The sequence below is a fragment of the Ictidomys tridecemlineatus genome, chromosome 2 (genome assembly GCF_052094955.1).
Source record: "Ictidomys tridecemlineatus isolate mIctTri1 chromosome 2, mIctTri1.hap1, whole genome shotgun sequence".
Taxonomy (NCBI): Eukaryota; Metazoa; Chordata; class Mammalia; order Rodentia; family Sciuridae; genus Ictidomys; species Ictidomys tridecemlineatus.
The window spans coordinates 45,269,748-45,293,165 of NC_135478.1; the positions used below are offsets into that span (position 1 = coordinate 45,269,748).

At 38.6% G+C, this 23,418-nt stretch overlaps 1 protein-coding gene across 19 annotated transcripts in view; it reads left to right on the forward strand.

The window, feature by feature from the left end:
- Erc2 (ELKS/RAB6-interacting/CAST family member 2) overlaps positions 1-23,418 on the forward strand; it is an 873,922-nt gene that overhangs the window by 531,180 nt on the left and 319,324 nt on the right. For all 19 annotated transcript variants that reach the window (XR_013434457.1, XR_013434456.1, XM_078038390.1 and 16 more), the window contains one exon: positions 4,185-4,345. Coding sequence is in view for 17 of the 19 variants with exons in the window: in XM_078038390.1 (XP_077894516.1) it covers positions 4,185-4,345 (161 nt within the window). In the remaining 2 variants the exon portion in view is untranslated. The remainder of the gene's footprint in view (positions 1-4,184; positions 4,346-23,418) is intronic.

The following is a 23,418-nucleotide window of genomic DNA, read 5'->3' on the forward strand; positions in this document are numbered from 1 at the left end:
AAGATGAGCCAGGGATTGACAGGTACATGTGAAAGAGTTTGAATGAGTTAAAGGAGAAAGTGAAAGTTTGAACAGGCATCTGCATGAAGGTGAGAACTGTGAAGATAGACTTCATCTCCTGAGTATCTGTATAGATGAGGAAGTGACTCTAGGACAGTGGCACCTGGGGAAGGACCCAGTGATGGACTGCAAGGAGTTGAAGAGTTTGCAAAGCAATTAGGGAAAATAAGTTCCTATGCATCTTAGTCCATTTTGATTCCTGTAACAAAATACTATAAACAGAATGATTTACAAACAACAGAAATTTCTTCCTCACTGTTATGGAGGCTGGAAAGTCCTACATCAAGGTTCCTGCATGGTCAAGTCCTCTTCCAGGTTGTGGATACTGACTTCTGTACTCTCACATAGTGGGAGAAGAAATAAACTTCCTTGGATGTCCTTTGTAAAGGCACTAATCCCATTCCTGAGGGCTCTTCCCTCATGACGTAACTCCTCACAAAGGCTTCACCTCCTTATGCCATCACCTTGGGGGCTAGAATTTGCACATGTGAATTTGGGGGGATACAGCATTCAGACCACAGCATCAGGTTTAGGAAAATGGGGAATGGGTAGAACACAGATTAAAATGGGATTTCCAAAAGACTCTTTAATGACAAATGGAAAATGGTCACAATACATTAGTTGTTCATAATATTATATTTTATATGGATATATTCATATATAGCATCTCAATTAAATATGTACATACATAGAGAGGGATGGAGAAGGTGGAAAAAATTGTTTATAGTGTTTATTTCTAGGTGCTAGGATGTAGGTAGATCTTAACTGAAAAGAATGCTATTTGACTTAAAAATTTTCGAAGTTTTCATTTCAGTAGCTTTCATATTCTGTGTAATAAGTCTACCTTATTTGTATTATCAGAAAAATTTATTTTCTTGATATCAGTGAGAAGAGGAAATGATTATGGGCTATGTCATCTCACTTCAGTGCCCACAGACAACTAATAAGCAAGCCACATGGTGCCCAGATTACTGATGAGGAAACTGAAACTGAGAGAGATGAAGAAACTTGTCTTAGTCACATAGTTTAGTAAGTGACACCATAATTCTAATCTGGTGGTTTTGAGACACAAACTACATGTATATTGTTGGTTAAGATGTTATTTTAATGAAGGGATAAATACATTTGGAGGAATGTAGCTCTGTGCAAGCTGCACATTAAGAAAAGACATTTGGCAAAAAGGAAATTACCAGTGGCCTGCAAAAGTCTCTTTTCCATGGGATAGCAAGAGTAACAAATGATTTCCTCTTGAAGAGAGAAGGCTGTTGTAGGGAGTACAGAGCACCCAATTCCAACTTCCCACACCAGCCTTGACGGTTTACAGTAATGGTGTAGCACAACAAAGGTGTATATCTTGCTTATGTGACGTGGGTTGGCCTAAGGCTTCATTATGGCCACTATGGATTCAGGCTAAAGGAAATGTCATCTGAGACATGCTTCTATGTTTGCCTTGGAGCAGAGGAAGGAAGGTTGGAATTGAATGCTAGCACTACATGCTTCTCCCTGGAAATGATGGTATTTTATTGGCTGAAGTCATACTCACAGGGAGAGGGAAGGTGTAGTCTTACCATATGTCCATAAGGAGGACAACTGAAATACTGTAGGCTATCCTAATGATCACCACAGCAAGAAAACATTTCTTACTTTTAATGCTCCTGCTTTGGCAATAAAGGAAACATTTTGCAGAACTCTAATAAAACATTAAACATAGAAAGAACCATGGGCATTGTCTAGGAAACTGAGATTCTGAGATTTGAATGGTTGCTTACAAAAAATTACAGTGTATCTTATGGTCCTTAATGTACAATACTTCCATATCAATTGGAATGAGTTGGAAGCCTTGGCCTGCAATTCTTTAATGACTCTATTTCCAAGGTGTTGGGAACAACATTCTTACATGGTACTAAGCATTATTGATGTTGGGAGCCAATGGCATTTCCATCAGTTAAAACACTGGATTACATATCCTAAGTGTCCAGGTTTCTTTGTGTAGTTATAGCTGAAAGGTGTTTCTCTAAAATGTAATTATTTAAAGATAGATTACCATAGAACTCCTGGTGTTTGCCCAAGAAGTCTGATGGTGAGTGAATTAGTAACTTGGAAATCCAGGTGAATAGATTAGAGTCTATAGATTGCAGATAGTTCAGTTTCAAGGAATGAGAGAGAATTCAGTGGATATGAATTCTTGAGACCTTTCCTCTCTTTTCTGGAATCAGTATCATGTTTGAAATAAATAATAATTTGTGACAGGGTCAAGTGGCAAAGACCATCTCCTGTGGAGGGTCAAGCAGACTACATGAATTAGTCTGTCGAATGGCCATTATTCTGATAGGTATTTTTTTACACTATTGAGTACATAAAAAATAGGGACAAAAAGTAAGAAAACTCTTATTTTAGCCTTAAGTATTGCTTCATAGAAGGGTTTCTAGATATATTTGTAATATATGGGTTTTGTTATTATTGTTGTTGTTATTGTTGTTTTGGTACTGAGGACTGAACCCAGGCATGCTTTATCACTGAGCTGCTTCTCTAGTCTTTTTTAATCTTCTTAATTTGAGATGAGATCTCATTAAGTGCTTAGTAAAAACTTTGGATTCTTCTGCTTCAGCCTCTCTAGTCACTGTGATTACACACGTGCCCCACCGTGCCTGGTCATATTAAAATATTATATGACTTATATGAGAACCTAAGAAAAACACAATTATTTTTTAAAATTGTATGTATTTATAAAGTTAAAGAATAATGCTATTTATTCTACAGTTAAATAGGTGTGGTCCTGTGACTTTCATAGATTATTCTTTATATGTCTTGCTTTATTTTAAACTGTTTTTAGTTTTGGCTTTGATTTAAATTGCATGGTCATTAAGTTTCCTCTTTCTATCAGGGCAAAATGGAGAATTTTCTGAATCTTAAAAGCTTGTGATTTACCTTGGACGTGAACTATAATGCTTATTCTGAATAAATTCCATGTAAAACTGCAGAAATTGTGTAAAAAGTCTTTATGAATTGAAACTTAACATGTCATTGACACATTTTGAAGGGTGTTCTGTTGACTTAAGTGATGGATGAGCCCATTCTGCCAAGTGCAGCGGGGAGGGGTGGCTTAGAAACTCAAACATCAGCTCTGGAATCTAGAAACTTCCTGGAACCATGATTTTGAATCTGCAGAGTAGAAGCAGCCTGTGCAAGGCATGGCATTTCACCAACTTTCTCCACGGAAGTCTCTGGAACAGAACCATAAACACCAACCCTTTTTGTTGTATGTTGGCTTTTAAAAGTCCCTAATGGTTTGGGGAGAGTAAGGCCTTGCCACGGGGCTTCCTAGTCCAATTTTTGGGACCTGGCTGGAAAACCCTGGATATTTGATAGTCTGGCTTATTTCTATGGTGTATTAGCACCCTATAAAAGTTACATGTCATTTATTTCAAGTTTAGAACCCTCTCAAACTTCAGGGGCAAACCAAACTTGAACCCTTTGTGGCTGGAATTCTGTTTACCTTTGGCCAAATCTTGCTTCCTGAATGTAAGTCTGGGAGGTGAGGTGAGAGGGGCTCCTGAGGCCCATGGACATCAAATAGCTGTGACCAAACAAGGCTTTGATAGGTTAAAACATAAATGAATCTGAAACACATCGATTAACTTCCTGTCAAAGTACCCTGGAGTCTACACACAGGAGTAGATTGTGCCAGGAGAACTGTGTTGAGTGTTGCCTCCCTCTAACTGCAAGAAAGTAGCTGAGAATTTTGCCAAACGTGGGTTGAAATTAGGTCAAGTCACTCACCCCTGCTTCTAGAATAGATATTAAACAGTGGACCTCAAAGGTGGGCCTTGGAGAAATATGGACTTTTATTTTTGTTTTTGCTTTCCTGGGCTTGGAATGCAGGGCCTTGTGTGTACTGGGCAAATCCTTTGCTGCTGAACTCTATCCCATCTCAAAATGGACATTTACAGTGTTAGAAACATTTATTTTTAATCAGTGATAAAGAGAGAGCTCCTGGAAACAGTGTCTCTACTTCAAGAGCACCCACAATTTCTTTGTATTTATCATTGGAACACAGGGTAGTCAGGAATGCCTTATACTTGAATGAAGGAGCAATCACATACACAGCTCCATGTGCCTTTCAGATAGAGGAACTGATGAATGCCTTGGAGAAGACCAGGCAAGAACTGGATGCCACCAAAGCCCGCCTTGCCTCTACACAGCAGTCCCTGGCTGAGAAAGAAGCACACTTGGCCAACCTGCGGATAGAGAGGAGGAAACAGCTGGAGGAGATCCTGGAGATGAAGTGAGTATACATTTTTGCTTTCTTCGTGTTTCCTAACCTCTCTCTGAGGATGGCAAAGGGGAAAGGGCTGGAGAAGGTGAAGAAAGAGCATGGTGAAAGAATAATTTGGCTAATACCTGACATTTGTGAGACTATGTTTCTTATTTTTTAAATTTTAATTTTGGTGTCTCAAATTGCACATTATCCACATCTGTTATTAAAAAACAAAACAACACAAAAAAACTACACATCCAGCATTAGAATTTGTGCCTGTGTTTTGTGGAAGGTGCTGGTATTCATAGATCTGTCGCAGAGGTCTGAGTCAGCCAAGAGACAGAGGCCTCAAGCACAATGGTAATTTGAGCGCTGCTCAGAGTTAAGTGGAAACTTTTCTGAGGAGGTATTTCCTAATTGTGACTATAACTTTGCTAATTATATTCTTTTCACTTGTGCACAATGCCTGGCTTGTGTTCGCTTTCAGAGTCTCAAGGTTGGCACCTCTTTGTTTAGAAAGCAGAACTCCGATTTGCTGAGCTGATAAAAATAGCTTAGGAACCCCCCACCCACTCATCAAGGTGAAGGAAGAAAGTGAGTAAGGAAAGCAGGGATTTAGGGTTGGAACTGATTGATTTTTCTGATTTAATCAATAAAGTGGAGCCTGAATGCTGAGAAATGGTCCTTCCTATGACATACCCACATGCACCTAGCTCTTATTCCACACTCTCAGTGAAACAGTAGCATGCAAGAACATATGAAAGAAAGAAAATCTTACTGGAAGATTTTTATAATAATCAATTGTAATGAATTTGTTTCTCAAGAACTAGTTAGGAAACAGCATCTCTAGAAGTGTGTAAATGAAATAATCACTAAGATATAATTTAAATCCTACTTCCTTCCACAACAAAGGGAAACATACATAATTATGGCATCCTAAGCCTATAACACAGACTTTGAAATTGGTGGCTAGGTATAGAAGAGTGACCTTATGGTGACCCAGCAAGTCTTACACATGGTTAACATTAAACCTAGAAAGCTTAGATCATGGAAAATATGGAATTAAATATTTTGAAGGATTTAATAATGAGGACAAAACTTTTATGCCTCATCAACTACCTCAGTTTCTCCAAGACTAAAGAATAAGTAGGATTTTTTTCACATATAAACTATTATTTTTCCTAATAAAAGATGATATAATAAAAACAGATACTATTATACTCAGTTTAAAGGTAAGGGAGCTGAGACTCAGAGAGATTCAAATAATTTGCTTAAGGCCATCTGGCCAGGATTAAAACCAAAGTCTTGGGCTGGAGTTGTGGCTCAAGTAGTGGAATGCTTGCTTACCACACGTGAGGAACTGGGTTTTATCCTTCACACCACATATTGTGTCCACCTAAAACTAATAAATAAATAAGTAAACACACACACACACACACATACACACACACACACACACACACACACACACACAACAAAATCTTCTGCCTCACCCTTTCTTTCTAATACTTCATTTTCTTGTGGAGCTTTTGTGAACTTCATCAAGTCTGGGACTTTTGCTTGTCTGAATCACTGGAGAAATTTCTCTGCTTTTAGCAGTGCTGGGAATATGGTAGGTACTCAACTGTTTGTCAAATGAGTGAATAGTTAAAACTCTGTAGACTGAATTTTATGTCATTGAGCAGAAAAGTATTTCAAGCTTCTGTGACATTATCATACCTTTTTCAATAATTTATTATCAATAGTCAGTTCCCATACTAATGTATTAACAATATGGATAATAGATTCTATCAGCAGTTATTGTGTTCAGTTTCCCATCATTCTCCAGTTGTTCCCAGGTTAACTCTGTATTTTCTGAAGTAGTGTATCATGCCACCTTAGTGACTTCCTGCTTTAAAAAAAGCATATACATAATCTCAAGGTTTTGAGAGAATAAGTAATAAGGGTAATGTGCTGGTTTGGGAGTCATCAGACCTGGGTTGTGATCCTATCACTTCCCCTTGTGTCTACATGACTTGGAGGAAGTGCCCTCAACCTCAGTGACCCTCGAGTTTCCTCTGTAATGATTTGCATGGGGGTGATTATGAGGAGAGGTATTAGGTAGAGGGTTTGGCACACAGAAAATGATATATGTGTATAAAGGGCTCAATCAGCCAATGAAAATATGTCATTTGTTTACTATACTTTATGAAGACTATCATTTATCTAAAATTTGGATTATTTTTTTAGAACATATAAACCTTTCCATGTGTATGTTTTCCCACTTAATTTCATGATTTCAGATAGCACCTAACTAAGACCTCTTTTGGTGAATTGCCACATTATTACTGAAGTGCTTAATCTGCTGCCACTGTAAAATAAATACAAAATTTCTCTTTTAATTTTCCTTTGGTAAAAGGAACAAAGCCCTGCTTCATTAAGTCCCATATGGATCCCATTCATTATTCAATTGGCCCCTCAGACCAACTTTTGAACTCCTTACCTGCAACTATGAAGGACACAGGTATAAGGCAAATATATTGACTGAGATCCCTAGGCTCAGCAGCCTCTTGGGTGTTCATGTCAACTAGTTGGTTTTATTGATCATGATTTTTGAGTCAAAATGACATATTGGTTATTCGACCTTGACTGAGTTGATGCAAGTTAGTGGAATCAACCAGATGTGTATTATCATCATTGATACTTACTATCAAAACTTAGTTTTTCATTTAGCTGACACTCATCATGCAATATTGTTACCAGTTCTATTCAGTTTGCAAACCCCAGTAGAAAAGGAGAAGCTACACAGTGTTTTTTAAAGGAAAGGGGTGGAGCCATAAGGCAAGAGAAATGTATGCTCTCATAACTTATTTTTCATCTCACCTACCTCAAAGTAAGAAAAGAGATTACTCTCCTCTTGCCTCAGTTTTTCCTTCAGTAAAATGGAGGTGATAATATCTGTTCTTCCTATTCTACAGATGTGTGATAGGGACAGGATTTTTAAAAAGTACTGGACTAAGGCTAATATAAAACAACATATGTGAAAGTGCTTTGAAACATAAAAAGGGCTTTTAAAATGATAGGTGTTGTCTGTTAAATTCATTACAAAATCAAAAGGCATAGAGTTTTAGAATTGGAAGGCAGTTTTAGAATCAGATCCAACTTCTCAGCCTGCATAAGCCATACTCCCTTCCACATAATTACTGATAAGGAATTTGCCAGGCCCTGGTAGATACCATTCCCATTAGAAGCAGTGGGCTCACAGGTGGTGGTTCATGTTCAGTGGCCCATAGAAAGAGCTCAATACATTGTTACACAGAACTGAAATGTCTTTCCATGTAATCTTCCCATTTGTCCCGATTCTCTTTCAGAGTTATACAAAATTTATCAGAGTCACACACATAGGATAGATGGCCTTTTACATACTTGTTAGATAATATTGTTCATTTGAGAAATAAGGGTAGAAATATGGAGAAGCAAAACTGAAATAATAAAAAAATCACCCTGAAATAATAAAAAATCACCCATGATGCTAACATAGAAGTAGACACCAATGGCATTTGGCATATACTTGTACAAATGCTGTTCCCCACACACTTAAAAAAAACACAAAGAAAATTACATTGTATTTGCATGTTTTATAAGTCCTACTTCTTTTGCTTTCTGAATGCAAACACCTTTCATGTCACAATTATAGAAATGTGTTTTTTTTTAAATCCTCAATATACTGTCGTATAGGTTTACCCCATTATTGAGTATTGTTTTGGTCTAATATTTTGCATTGCTTTCATAACAAACTGCTATTTAATTTTATTGATTTACTTTGAAGTAATTATAGTTTGACATAAAATTGCAAAATAAGAGATGTTTTTTTACGCTCTTCAACTCTTACAACATTGGTAACATCTTACAGTAGTAATTATGGAAATTGATAATGGTACAATCTGCCAACTTTATGCAGATTGCTTCAGTTTTACATGCATTGGGGTATGTGTGGGGGTTGCAGTTTTATCACAGGTATAGATTTATGTCAAATCTACCACAGTCAAAATTACAGACTGTTCCATTCATTCTTATAGGGATCATTGGTCCAGTCTTTTGGTAGTTCACCCACTCCCCACTGATGCATGTGTGTGTGTTACATCATTTTGGGACATGTGACAAAAAGTTGGAAATATATGCCATTCTGGCCTACATTTTCTTCTGCCATTCTTTTTGGGTAGGCAGAGAACTGTCCTCTTATTTTTAAATTTTGATTGAATTTAGAATGAGAAAAATATGATCTGTTTTTTCTAGCTTAAAGATTTCTCATGATGTGACTTTATTTATAGTGAAATTTTCTGATTGGACCTTGAGAACCTGTAACATGTTAGGGATCCAGGAAACATCAGTGGAATGAAAGAGTGAATGAGTTCAAAGATTCATAGCTATTCACAGGCACTGTTCTAGTGAACAATCCATGAAAAGCCCTTGGCCTTGTTGAGATCATAATTTTAATCAAATGAGTGAAGGAGATACATGAAGAAATAAATAAGCCAATAAGTGACTAGATAGATGAATAAAGTGGTTTCTTGCATGACCAAAGAGATTTGTAATCCCACTTAGATGCCATTTCCAAAGGTAAGTTATTTGGGATGTGGGGAGACATGGATAATGTTGCAAACCTCCCCATCATATATGTTTTAGTTGGCTTTTATGCTGCTGTGACTAAAAGAACTGGCAAGAACAATTTTAGAGGAGAGAAAGTTCATTTGGGGGCTCATAGTTTCATAGGTATCTGGCTCCATTCCTCTGGGTTTGAGGTGAGGCAGAACATCAGGGTGGCAGAGTGTGGCAGAGGGAAGAAGCTCACAAGGCGATCAGAAAGCAGAGAGAGAGAGAGGGACTCCACTTGCCAGATAAAAAAAATATGTATACCCTAGAGGCACACCCCAATGCCCACCTCCTCTAGCCACATCCTACCAGCCTTCAATTACATTCAATCCCCTGTGAGGGGGATTAATTCACTGATTGGGTAAAGGCCCTCATAACCCAATCACTTCTCCTCTGAATCTTTTTGAATTGTATCACACATGAGCTTTCGGAGTACACCTCACATCCAAACCATAACAATGTGAGAAGGTTCTTAGGAACTGAAACCAAATTTATTCCAATTTTAGGCCTATAAATATGTTAGATACTGGATTCTTCAACCCAACACCCCTTCTTCAGTTTGATTTTTATTGGTTGGTGTTTAAACTATTGGTCATTATTTCCACCCTGGAAGGAACTAACAGTTATCCACTATATATTTTCATAGAAGAACATAACATTCTTCTTTCCCTATGTATAAGATTTTTACTTAAAAATATCACAAACCCCTTGCTAAAACATTTCATAATAGTTCATCTGTACATGTGTCCCTATTTAAAGGAAATTTTATTAAAAGAATATTAAGAACATTATTCTATATGTTTGGTTTTGTTAATACTAGTTAATAAGCTTACATTCTAGTAACTAGTATAAGTGTTCTGTTGAATAAGGGTTTTAATGACTAGTTGATATTTTGAAGTGTGCCTTTTAAACTTTTCATAGTGATTTCCTGTGCTTATGTTATATAAAAAATGTAAGCAGACCCCTACATTTTTAACTCTTCCAATGGCGTTCAATTCATCTTAATTTACTGGGTATTGTTGGATTTTAGACATCTTCTTCAGATAGCCTCACAAGGCTTTGTATACACTGGGTTATTTTAGGACATTTACAGTTAGGTAAGGCAGCAGCTCATTCTAGGGCATTATCCTGTTGGCCCTTTGATCTGGGATCCTTTCTGGAGAGCCACTCATTAGGTAAGTACCCTTCAAAGGAGAGGCAGCATGCAGAAAATGATAAAATCAATTTATTCTCTACTTCTTGCCAACATGAGAAAAGACAAATGACATTTCTTTAGGGAGGAATCCTAAGTGCCTGGCAATTTGCACAGGATAAATGGAGCTGGAAGAGGAGTTTTGAAGGCAACTGTTACTTAAAATTGATAAACTCAGTAGCAAGGGGGCTGTACTATTTTACAGAGACCTTATGGGGATTGAATGAGATTATCCATTTATGAGAAAGTGATTTTTAAGCCATACAAGGCTATAATCATGTCTTATGTTACTATTAATATGCTAGGTATGTTCATTACAGTTAACATACCCTGATCCTGTTTCAAATCACAGCTTCACTTTGTGAATTCAACTGTTTTATTTTTTTGCTACAGCATGATTCTTTCTCTAACCAGTGGTTTATTTATAAAAACTTAGTTAAGTCCAATTAAAAATATTAAGTACTATGATAGTGTGTCCTAGATACCCTTGTCTATTTCAGTTTGCCACATGCTCAGTTCTAAAAGATTTTTGAGTTAGCTGGAACACCGATGAAGCCTCTTGAGGCCTCTTGAGTGACCTGCAGTGATTAGACAGGTAACAGGGTGGGAATAAAGGTCACAAAGAATGGCTCATTTGAAGTTGAATTTGGTTTGAGCTTCAGGATGTGGCATAAGTGCACATTTGCTTACCGCTCGTGATTTCTGTTTCCCTTTCTAAACCCTAAAGTGAGTGGCTTAGAGCTTGCTGTACACAAAACAGTGTGGGTAAGTCAAAGTTAACTATAAAGAAAATAACTTTAGAATGGTAGAATGTTCCAGTTAACTTTGGATGCAGGGAAAAAAGAGCCCCACATTCTGGAGGCTCAAACTTGCATCTTTCTTGTCACCAGGGACCTATGCTTCTCCAGGCTCAGTACTTTGGCATTGTTAACATTTGGCTTCCACCTCCTGATGCAAAACTTACCTCAGCTTCATCTATCCAATTCATATTCCAAACAGCAGAAAGAAGGAAAAAAAGAAAGCACCCTTTCTGCCCTTTAAGTTGTACATACCACTCATTGACATCTGAGCCATCTAACAGTTCATTCAGTAAATAGTTGTTGAGCATCTGCTATGTGCAAAGACTGTTCTAAGCCCTAGGCACTTATCTAAGTGTTGGTCTAAGTGAACAGAAAGGACTGAACAAAAATCCTTCTGTTCGTGGAGATTACATTCTATAAAATGCCAGATCTAGTGTGTGTGTGTGTGTGTGTGTGTGTGTGTGTGTGTGTGTATGGGGGTGTCACTGACCAGAATTTTAGGTCTCATGGTCACACTAGCTTCCAGTAGGAAAATTTAATCTTTAGTTCAAGTAGGAAAATTTAGTCTTTAGCTTGTTAGCTATATGCCCAGCTAACATCCTGAGAATCTGTTACTATGGAAGTAAATGAAAGAATGGGTAGGGAGCAATTAATAGTCTCTCTACCATAATGAAAAAAAGAAGAAGAAGGAGAAGAAGAAGACCAACTGATTCCTTATCTCGCTAAGCATAAAAAAATAATAATAACTTTGCAACTACAAGCATTAAAAAAATAATAATAACTTTGCAACTACACCTTTAGAGAGAATATTCCTAATAGACATTTGCTCCTAAGTATATGTGTCTAGTGTATATCTGAGTCACTTCTGGAGATCATGGTTGATAAAAACATGAGGAATCATACAGTGGGTGAACAAGCTGAGGGATATTTGGATATCTCATTATACTTGGGATTGCTGATGGGTGAAGGTTGTTAGTTCTACAAAGCCAAGAAGACAAGGTTTCTTTAAATTGTTAAAGGGGTGACATGTAAGAAAAGACGTAGACTTGATTTTATGCTGCCTTGGAAGACTGTGCTAGAGCTTCAATGCTAAAGAACTCTGTAGCAGCGGGAACCCCCTTACCTGTTCCAGGTGAATTTCCATCCCAATTAGAGGGACCATGGAGATCTCCGTAATTCTATTTATGTTTCCACTAAATAAATGACTTGGGAAGTAGATGATACTTAGGTCCTGCTGGGATCTTCTTTGTTTTGTCCCTTGAGGAATTCTATTGGAATGCAGAAATTTCTATCAAAGATCAAAAATTACATCTTGATTCTAGACCCTGCTCTCTCTTATAAGGCTGCAATAGAATTCCCCTGTATTTTGTGCACAGCATTTACTTTTCATAATACTGTTTGAATATGAAATATATAAGCCAAGAGGATATGAGTTTCACAAATGATTATAGGAAAAGAATTGAAATGGATTAAGTTACACATCAGATAGAATCAAGACCCTTCACTGGTCCTGTGATAAAGATTGTATTCTGCTTAAAATGCCTTCAGAGCATTACACTAGCCCACCTATATGTACTATTCAGTGCATGCACACTTTGGACCATGGAATTAATCTGAACAGTGAACATAGATTAAGTACTTCTTACATATTAGGCATGAGCTAAGTACTTCATTTGCATATTGCTGCCATTTTCTGCAAGCTGGGCAGAGTGATTACTCCCATTCTGCAGATGCAGACACTAAAGATCTGATACCTGGAACCAAATCTACTTGATACAGCCTACTCACAGAACACAGTTTTTTAGTGAAGAACTTGGGATGTCATTTTAAGATTTTCAAGTCTGGGACCAGTTTTGATTAACTAGTAGAAGCATCAAGCAGAGAGATGCTTCTTCCACTTTGCCCCAGGGGAGCAGGACAGCAGGCTGGTGCATTGGGAGGAGGAGGAGGCAGGAAGAGGACTAGATGGGGAAGACCTTTGAAGTTTGCTTCCTTATCTTAAAACAAAATAAGAGAAACCCTGTCTTTTGGCCCCAAACATTCACTGTATGTATAGTTTTAGTAGTGAAAAATGTCAGTCAAATGGGCCCTGGGCTTGGTGGTTTTTAATGGAAATACAAACATTTTCTGAGCTAGAGAAGTATAGGCTTTCACCTTAAATAATCATAATCAGCAGTTAAATAATCTAAAGGCTTGTGAATTGTACAGCTTAAGTAATTCCAAGCACCATACTTTATGTTATCTCCATCTTCACAGCAGCCCCAGGGGGACCAGGAAAGGTCACCCATTAAAAGGAGGAAGAGAAATGTATGGACCTCCCAACCTCCTGAAACATGGCAAGTCAAAGGGGGTGTTGTGGCCCTCTCTTCCCATCCAAGAGCAACATCACATTGGAAGAAATCCAAGAAGGACCTGATCTAACACTGTAGGAGGCACTACCAGTTTTAACCCTATGAAGCAAGGATAGGACAGCCATATCACACAAAGAGAGATCAAGGGACAGTAGAGCCACACATCCAGTCCTAAAAGAAGGATTTTCTGGAGCAGTGATCAGGGCTCTCAGGATTAGCATTCACAGCTTAAATCTACTCACAGTAGCAGTGTGAGCCCTGGAAACCTGAGACCATTTCTCATGTGTCATGAGTTCTCTGGACTCAGACGAACGTGTTAAATTCTCCAAAGCCATGGCTCTCAACCTGATTTTGTTCCTCAGAACACTTGGCAAAGTCAGGATATAGTTTTGGTTGTCATGACTGGAGTAGAAGGTACTCCTGGAACCTAGTGGATAGAGATCAGAGGTGCTGTCAAACATCCAGCAGTGCACAAAGCAGCCCCCCCAAAACAAAGAATTACCTGGCCCCAAATGCCAATGATGTTTTTGTTGATAAATTCATAATTAACCTCCCTTTTTAGATTGGTGTACTTTAACTGTGGAAGAGAAGAAAAGCTTTGTAGGGTCTCATCTTTGATTTAGCCTGTTCTATTTTATTTTATTTTTTAAATATTTAGTTGTAGATGGTCATAACACCTTTATTTAATTAATTTATATGTGGTACTGAGGATCCAACCCAATGCCTCATACATGCAAAGCAAGTGCTGTACCACTGAACCTACAACTGCAGCCACCATATTTTCAAAGGTGACTCAAAGAGGATGTGTTTTCTCTGGGTGATGATCAGGCCCCAAGGATGTAGTAGCTGGGGTGTTTTGTGTAGAATTGATTGAGTTTGACCTCTTGGCTCTGGCTTACTTTGTTAGAATTTCAGACCGACTGACCAAGTAGCTCCCTAATGGAATTATCATGGGTTTCAGATCCAAATCCTCAAGTGCCTAATCTCCCTATGAGATATAAACCCTGACTGGGATCTGAAAGCCTTGTTTTGTTAATTCCCACTGTTTAAGAGAGCACCCAAGCCTGTCTGTCTCTGGAATCCATCATTCTTTAATGTGTAACTTTCTGTTCCTCAGTTTCCCCAAATACAGATTAAGAGTGTGAAACTGGACAGTTCTCAAGGGTTAGACCAGTCTTAGAAATTGGTACATGATTGTAGTGGTCCCTAAGCCCCTCTCCACCTTTGCCTCTCACTTGCATTTGTTCCTTCCTTCATGACATCCCACTGGGTAGCCAGGCCTTCATCTAGGGAAACATTTCTGCCGATGGTTGTTTATGGGAGAAAATTTAGAAGTAGAACGCTAAACATGTGAAGACTGTATGCAAGAGCAGAGCCTTTCAGAAGGAGAGATTGCTCCTCAGATAGATGCCAGGTTCATGGTTTGATTGTGAAGAATAGGATTTGGGGCAAATCTTAATTTGTAGGGTTTCTCTGGCTCCCTGTAATATCCTCCTTGCATAGGAAAAGTCTAATTCAGATGTTACTGGGGAAGCTCTGACTCTAATGTAGAGGATAGACATCAAGATCTGTATCCTCATTGGAGACATCACAAAAGGTGTCAGTCAGTAAAGATGTATGGGTGGGTCGAGGAGCACAGCATGCAGGTGGGGAAGGATTTGGGTGGTCGTGGTCCCTGGTAAGTTTTAAATGACCATTTGTGGGAGAAATGAATGAAATGACTCTTTGTTGTTTCATGATGCTACTGCCTACCTTTTGCATCTAGCTGGCTCCCTTTTCTAAATTTCCACTCCCTGATCAGCTCCTCCTTTTCTGACACTTCCTAGTCACAGAATTTGGGAACCAACAGATTGGGAAAATTAAAATGCTTGATTTTGGGGTTAAGCCGCTCTCCCTGGGGGTCTTAAATGGAATCTGCAGGAGCTTGAGGCCAACTTTGGAAATCTGCTATCATCTCACGCCCTATGCTTCACTCTGAGTGCATTGCAGCCCCAGCACCAGCATGCACTTGTGATAACAGGTAAATTTCTGACTTTCTGTTGTATTTTAAAATTGATGTTTGTGTGTTCACTTCCCCAAGCCCCAATCTTGGAGCTTCTAACTCCTCCTCGCTTTGCCTCTGAAAATTTTCTTGGAAAATGCTGTCAAGAGCTTTGTAATGTTGTGAACAACCAATAAAAAAAAATAAAAAATTAAAAAAAAATGTTTTTAATAATCTAAAAAAAAAAAAAAGAAAATGCTTCCTTCAGTGCATTTCTAAGGTTCCTGTTAGCTAGTGCTTTATAAGGTCCTGTGGGATTGGGTAGGCCCAAGGCTATTCTCTGCTCCCCACCCCCATCATTCTCTGGGAAACTGACCCTATGGGCCACATCACCAGGATTCCCTTGCTGGCTGGGTTCTGGTTGGGTCTGAAGTCAATATGAGGCACTGCAGGAGATGGGAGGGTGGGGGAAGAAAAAGGCTAGAGAATGTTCCCCCGGCCCCAGTTTCTTGCCACATCTCATAGCAGGGGCTTCTCTCCATGACTACAGCCCACTCTGAACAGAGCCCATCCATGGCTCCCTGTCACCATAGTTAGCTCATTTTTGCATTCGTCCCTTCAGCCTAAATGTGGCAATGGTTGCCTGCTGTTGCCAGTTTCTGGATGGCTCAGCATCTCTTGTTTGTTTCATTAACCCTGCCCACCCCTTCTTCTGAAGCCCCTCCATTGAAGTCTCCTCATTGGAACCATCTGTGGTAGATTCCATTTCCTTCAGGATCCAAACTAGTACAGTGGGGAAGGCTATGGTGCCTTGGTCAGATACATAAGATTGTGAGAATGATTTAAGAAAGTGTTGTTAGAAAATGTTTACATTTCCCATATTAAATAATTTTGGGAAAAGAAGTAGGTTGTTTGATGCTAAAGTCAAAACACTAAAACAAACCCTTCATTCTGTGGTTTTCTAAAAATGAATGGCTTTCAAATGACCCTTCGACGTGAGTGACTGCTGCTGCCCCCACCTTAGAAAGATGTGTGGCTGAGATTCCCAGAGTCTGGCTGAGTCTTGGACTAGCAAAAACAGTTCCCTCCTCTTGCCACATCCAATGGGAAGAACTGCTCCTTTGTTCTGCAGATGTTGGGGAGTTGCTTTGGCTGAAAGGAAGAGGTTCTTGAGATGCACTGGAGGAAAGTTTTCCAGGAACATATCATTCTTTCAGTCAAGCTCAGAACATTTTTGGTTTTGGGCAACTGAAGGCATCTGTGGCTTTTTGTAGCAGCTACTGTTTTGTAGCACGTTGGACTAAGGCACTTCTCATTGATTCCATCTTTTGTTTAATCATTGACTCATTCATTAGAGAAATCATGCAAGGCAGTCAGTTGTTTCTTGAGAGAATGAGCAAATATTTACTGAGTACCTAGTCAATAAACTAATGTCCAAAGGATTAGAAATCAAAATTACAGCCTGAATAAATATGCAGAAAAGGGGAAGTACATGAAGCTATCAGAGCATCCTGCAGGATGTGGCTGTGAGCCCTGATAGGTTGCATGAATGGAAGAACATCAGGTAAAAGGTGGTTGGGGGTACATTGTCAGAGGAGGATACTTGCCTGTACAAAGGCCCTATGGAAGATAGAACTCACTTGTCTTCCATTAGCTTGCAGGAGGTCTAAGAGGCTGGACCACAGAGACAAAATGGGAAAATAAGGTAGTTAGGCAGAGAGTTTGGCAAAGTCCATATATTCAGGACTTTGGCATCATGGTCAGATTATTGATAGTTATCCTTAGAATAGGAATGTTACATGCAACCAATTAAAACAGGAGCACTCTATTCTCATATTTGGGCACCGCCTAAGTCCTATGTTTCTGGGCAAATATTTCCTAAACAGCTCCAAAATTCTCCTCTATAGACTTACATTTGTTTAGAAGGCCATTTTATTGAAGTTAAGTGAACTGCTCATTTGGAAAGATGGATTTATCAAATGCTTATATTTAGAGGGGAAGAGACAATTCCCTGCTAATTCATGTATTTCTCAAATGCCATGAGAAGCTTGCCTTTCAACCGGGCATCCCTGAATATTTCTGGGGAGAAGTTCCCAAACACCTGAATGGGGTGTAACTATAAGTCTGGTGTTGATGAGTGGTGAGGATTCCTCTGCGGAACTGAGTGCTGTATTCCTATGAGAACCCTCTTTCCTAACTGGTGCCCCATTAAGCTTGGGTAAATTACTGTTATATCTTTTTTTAAAAAAAGTCAATTGTATATAAAAGTAAAATGAACCTCATGTCCCTTCATCCAACTTCAGCAATTATTCAACCCATTGCCAATCCCCACCCCTATCCCAGGATTATTTTGAAGCCGATCCCAGACATTATATCATTTCATCCATAAATACTTCAGCATAAACATTATTTTTTCAGATAAACATTTTGACACCAAATTACAAACACTCAAAGGTGGAAGAGAATTTTAATGTGAAAGGCTCAGATTTTAATATTTTCAAAATGTAATAAAAGCAAAACAGACCATTTGGTGATATTGTATGGGAAAGTCAGAAAGATTTACAATGCTGGACACTTTCCTTTATTGATTTGCATCTATTCTCCCTGCCTTATGCCTAAACCTCAGTGTTCCCAGGATTGACTAATTCTATCTCTTACTTATCTCCTAGTGATTATTGATATTTCTACCTAAATATTGATATTTCTACTAGAAGAGAAGGCCCTTTTTTAAATTATAGAAATTCATTTTTGTGGGTTTTTTTTTTTTTTGCTTTTGTTTTTGTTTTTTGGTACCAAGGATTAAACCTAGGGGCACTTTGCCACCTAGCCACATCCCAGCCCTTTTTGTTTTTAGACACTCTCGCTAAGTTGTTTAGGGCTTTGCAAAATTGCTGAGTCTGGCTTTGAAATTATGAATCTCCTGCCTCAGCCTCCTGAGCTGTTGGGATTACAGGCATGTGCCACTGTACCCATTTGAGAAGGTCTTTTCTTGATCCTGTCTCTTTTTAACTTTTTGACTGAATGGTAACTTCAGGATTTTGAGGGAATAAACAAATAAGTTTCAAAGTGTGTGAACCAGAACTGCTAATTGGTCACATGTCCTACACCCAAGGGTTCTTAGGATTTGGTTAATGATAACTTTTCTGCAGAGAAGAAAACTGAGATTAAGCTCACTTTGTTAGGAGATTAAGTTCCTAAATCTCTAGAAATCTTTGAAAGTACCCATTTACCTTCTTTTATTAATGATCACATAGGCATCACATCATCTTGACCTCAGGACCATCCATTTTATTGGGAAAAAATAACTATCGGGGTTGCTCTTGATCATTTATTCATTCAACTGTCAATATCTAAGGACTTCTCACTGTGCTACAGGCTTATCCACTCATGGCTCATGCTATGCTTTCTGGCAGTTTACTTCAGAATTGATTGTGTGAATGTTCATTTTCCATATGACCTTGGAACACTTTGATGGTATTGAGATGGCTTCTGCATCCAGTTATCTCTCACTTAGGTAACCATGGGGTATCTTTGGGCTGAGCCAGGTTTTTATCTTGGGCTTGACTCTCAAATCTACTTACTCTAGAGAGAAATGATTTCAGAACTTGTGTCAGCTGGGTCAGGGACTTGGGGATCATTCTAGTCCTGGCTTTAATAGAAGCTGGGAAGAGACAGCGTCCCAAGAAGGGTGGGATATGTGAAGGCTGGAGCCTTCCATCAAGACAGACTTTGTGTCCTTCACATTTTAGTTTTTAGTTTGCTCTACACCAAACAAGACTAAGCAGTGACAATTAGGTTTCACCAAAATTTACTGTTTTATAGTGTCTAGCCCATAATTTCATCTAGTGGTGCTGCTTAATTCTCAATAGCATCTCTGAAGCTTTTGGTCTGCCTTTCTCCTGAAGTGGTAAAGGATTCATTAACATAGGAGTGGAATGCCTGGGATTTGGGGCAGGGAGATAGATGATTTGAGCTTGAATCTTGGCTCTCCATTTATTCTAAATTGCTCTGTGACCTTGGCCAATTGTGTAAATGATATTATGTCCCCTGTGGAGTTCTTCTGAGGATTAAGTGAGTTAATACGTATAACACAGCCCAAATCTGCTACTTAGTAAGCCTTAATAAATCTACTCATCAGCATTCAGAGGGAACTCATTCTCTCTTCAGAGAACCGACTCTGCCTTTTGTTATACTATAAAAACTTCCTTTATCATTCCACCTCCTTGTTCTTTGGTACTTTTGCATTTTGCCACTGGAGTGTTTATTCCTTCCCAGCCCTTGAAGATCTAAGGCAGTTAGTTCTCCTGTGCTCTTTTCCCCAGTACCCTCCATGATGCAGAAGAATCTCACCTCTGTGTGAAAAGTCCCTGGCTCCTCCTCATCATCTTGTGGTGGGTTTTAAGGACCCACCTTCTTTAACCATCTGTGCATTATTTCTGTACACATTCCACAAATAAATTCTGAGTATTTCCTATAGGAGGGGCACTAGGTCCAGCCCTTGTAATGTGGTGCTTGCCTTGTGGAGCTCATGATACAATGAAGAAGTTGGCAGTATAAGCTAGTAATGTCTATGCAAGGTGGTAAATGTGCAGATAAGGAAAGTTCTGAGTGGGGTATCTATGATCAGGTTGAAAGGAAGCATGGAGTTTGTTGGTAGCTTCTGGGAAGGACAGACATGACAACTGAGACCTGAGGGGCAAAATAAGTAGCTGAGATCAAGGAGGGGAATAGAAGTATTTCTTATAGGACCCACAGTCAAATACAATATTCAAATGGCCGATACAAAGAATTCAGTGATAAAGCTGAAGTGATCTTGCTACTTACCCAAACAGTTCTGGAAGATTCTCCTGAAAATGGCTATTTATATGAAGGTGGGGGCAGGGGGTCCAAAATGTCATTCCCATAACTATGGAGTAGTAGATGATCTACTACAATATCCCTGACTCCTAACCTTGACCTTAAAACAACGAGGTTTCCTTCCAAGCAAGGTTGGAGCTCCCCTTTTCTTCTATTCGCACATTCTTCTTTACATGTGGCCATTGGAAGTTGGCTTCGACCCTACGTCATTTTTTTTTCAAGCTGCCATAACAGCTGGCGTCTCCCTAATGCACAGCAACATTGTTTACATTTGCACTGGTCAGCTCGGACTGGATATGAAATTGTTGGCATTACCTTTCCCTCATGACGATATTAGAAATAATTTATATGTTTATAACAAGAAAACTTTTTATTTAAAAAAAAAGTGATACACAATAAAAGAGGCTCCCTGAACTGGTCTGGAATTTTTCAGGATGAAACTAAACTTAGACAATATTATTTAAAACTCCAACTTGGAGTCAAGCTGTTTTAACACAACTAGAAGTTGCAAGTGGACCTGGATGACTTTCTATAATGTAAAGTTTTGTTATCTTAATATCTGAAATAATACAATTGTAAACACTTTAAAGCCTGAGGAGAAGAGTTGACTCCTTCCACAGCTGACCTCAACCGAATAGCATCTTAGCTCCTCATCTCTGAAAACATCCTTTCTTGAAGTTTTGTTAACCCAGGAAATAATAATGATCAAAATTGTGGAATGGGGCGCGTTTTTATTGAGCAGAATCCAGTGAAGGACCAGGAGGACTTCTGTCTCTGATGTCCAGGTCCACAGAGTAAGGACTCTCCATCACTGGAAGGGAGGGGAGGAGAGCCAGCATCAATTGCCAGAGATTTCTTTGACTCATTTTTGTAAGTTGAGTGAATTACACCCTTGTTTCCCATAACCCTCTTAGGAACTTTCTCTTTAGCCTCAGGGACACCCTGAGTAGAACTGGTCAGCTAGACATAGGTAGTATTTTGACTGCAGTGCAGCCTGCCTGTTGGAGATGTAGACTTGAGTGTGTGTGTGTGCACGCTCAGCCCCCACACTGCCACTCAGGTGCTTGCTCATGAGCCTTACAGGTGTAGAGGTTGCATTATTTACAGGTGAAGAGACCAGTAGGTTCATTTTCTTGGGGGGAGAGGCGGTGGAGGGATACCAGGGATTGAACCCAGGGTCCCTTAACCACTAGGCCACACCCCCAGCCCTCTTTTATATTTTATTAGGAGATAAGGTCTTGATAAGTTGTTCAAGGCCTTGCTGAGTTGCTGAGGCTGACTTTAAACTTGCCATCCTTGTGCCTCAGCCTCCTGAGTTGCTGGGATTACAAGTATGTACCATCCCACCGGATAGTAGGTTCATTTTTTTTTTTATACTGGGAATTGAACCCAAGGGCATTTTAATCAATGGACATGTACACAGGGTCTATAATGCAGGAAGGGTGAAGGAACTGTGATCATCATAGCAGGCCTCAAGGAGCAGACTATGGGAGATCATCAGACATTCTGAGTGCCAGGCATTTTAACAGTAGAGTGGGTTGGATAAAATTAATTCATGCTGCTCTTATTATCCAAGATGAGAGTGTAAGAACATATAATTATAAAATGGCTTTCTCTTCCAATGCATTTTAAGTAATCAGAAGCAGTAATATTACATCACTTTGCATATCTAAAGAATTAAGAATAAGTGATATTTATTTTGAAATACATTTAACTCTCTTTTTTAATTTGATTTATTTATGTATATGTGGTGCTGAGGATCAAACCCAAGGCCTGACATGTGCTAGGCGAGCACTCTACAGCTGAGCCACCACCCCAGCCCCAACTTTATAATTTTTTATTAAATTTAAGTCCTATCCAAAGTAAATTTGAGTACATAATGTTTCAAAGTAGTTTATTCATTCATAATTCTTTGAGAAACATTAACCTGAACATGAAGATTGTAAGAGGGTGGCATTATTTTCACTTTAATTATTCAAATAATATGCTAATGTATTTTTACTATGAAGAATTCAAATAATAGATGTTGACAGAGAATAATATAGAAATTCTCCTTAATTTCAATCTTACACTACTGTTTCACTTCTACATTTTTTGTCTTCCAAAGAAATGTCATTAATAATTTGTAGGTTATTCTTTCACTGCATTTTAATGATCATATGTAAATATGAACATTTACTTTCTTTTTAAATTTTTTTAGTCATACATGACATAGAATGCATTTTGATATACAATACATACATGGAATATACATACATCAAATATATTGTCTATTCTATTCTGCTGCCCTTCCTATCCTCCCTATTCCTCCCCTCCTCTCTCATCCTTTCTCTCTATCCAATCTAATGTGACACACTTCTTTTTTTCTTTTTCTCATTATACATCATATATGTATTCTGTATAACAATGAGGTTCTCTTTCCATCTTCTGTGCAACTCCCCTTCTCCCTCTTTTTCCCTCCCACCTCTCTTCCCTATTTAGTGGTAGTCTTCTTCTCATATTCTTCCTCCCTATCCCATTTTGAGTCACCCCCCTTATATCAGAGAAGACATTCGGCATTTGTTTTTTAGGGATTGGCTAACTCCACTTAGCATAATCTGCTCTAATGCCATCCATTTGCCTGCAAATGCCATGATTTTATTATTTTTTAGTGCTAAGTAATATTCCATTGTGTATAAATGCCACATTTTTTAATCCATTCATCTATTGAAGGGTATCTAGGTTGGTTCCACATTCTAGCTATTGTGAATTGTGCTGCTATAAACATTGATGTGGCTGTTAACTCTCTTTTTTAAAAAAATAGAAATTATACATGCATATTATGAGAAACATTGACCAGCAAAATATAGAAAGCATTTAACTAAGAAAAAGGCTTGACTTTTTGAGTTCTTTTTTTTTCTTTATTCCCATGCCTACATTTGCATGTAAGTAGTTGTGCTTTGTGACAATTTTTTTTCTATTTTTGAATCTACATAGAGTGGTGCTTCTTTTGTTATTATAAAATAATTGCTTTTTCTCCAAATTGGAATATAAATGGAATAGTGCATGTTCCATTACCAGAGGAGAAGGGAACCCTTGTAGTTGTATTTGGAACTCATGGACTATTAAAATTAAATCCTAAAGCACTTGCTGAGCATGGACCTAATACCTGGCCCTGCCCTGATACTAGTTGGTGAGGTGCTGTGGAGTTGGCCAAGATCTAGAGGATGCTTCCAGGGAGCGTCATTTTAAATGGGGAGGAAAATAAGGGAAGGAAATTGGGCTGTAAATAAGGGAAGGTGGCAGTT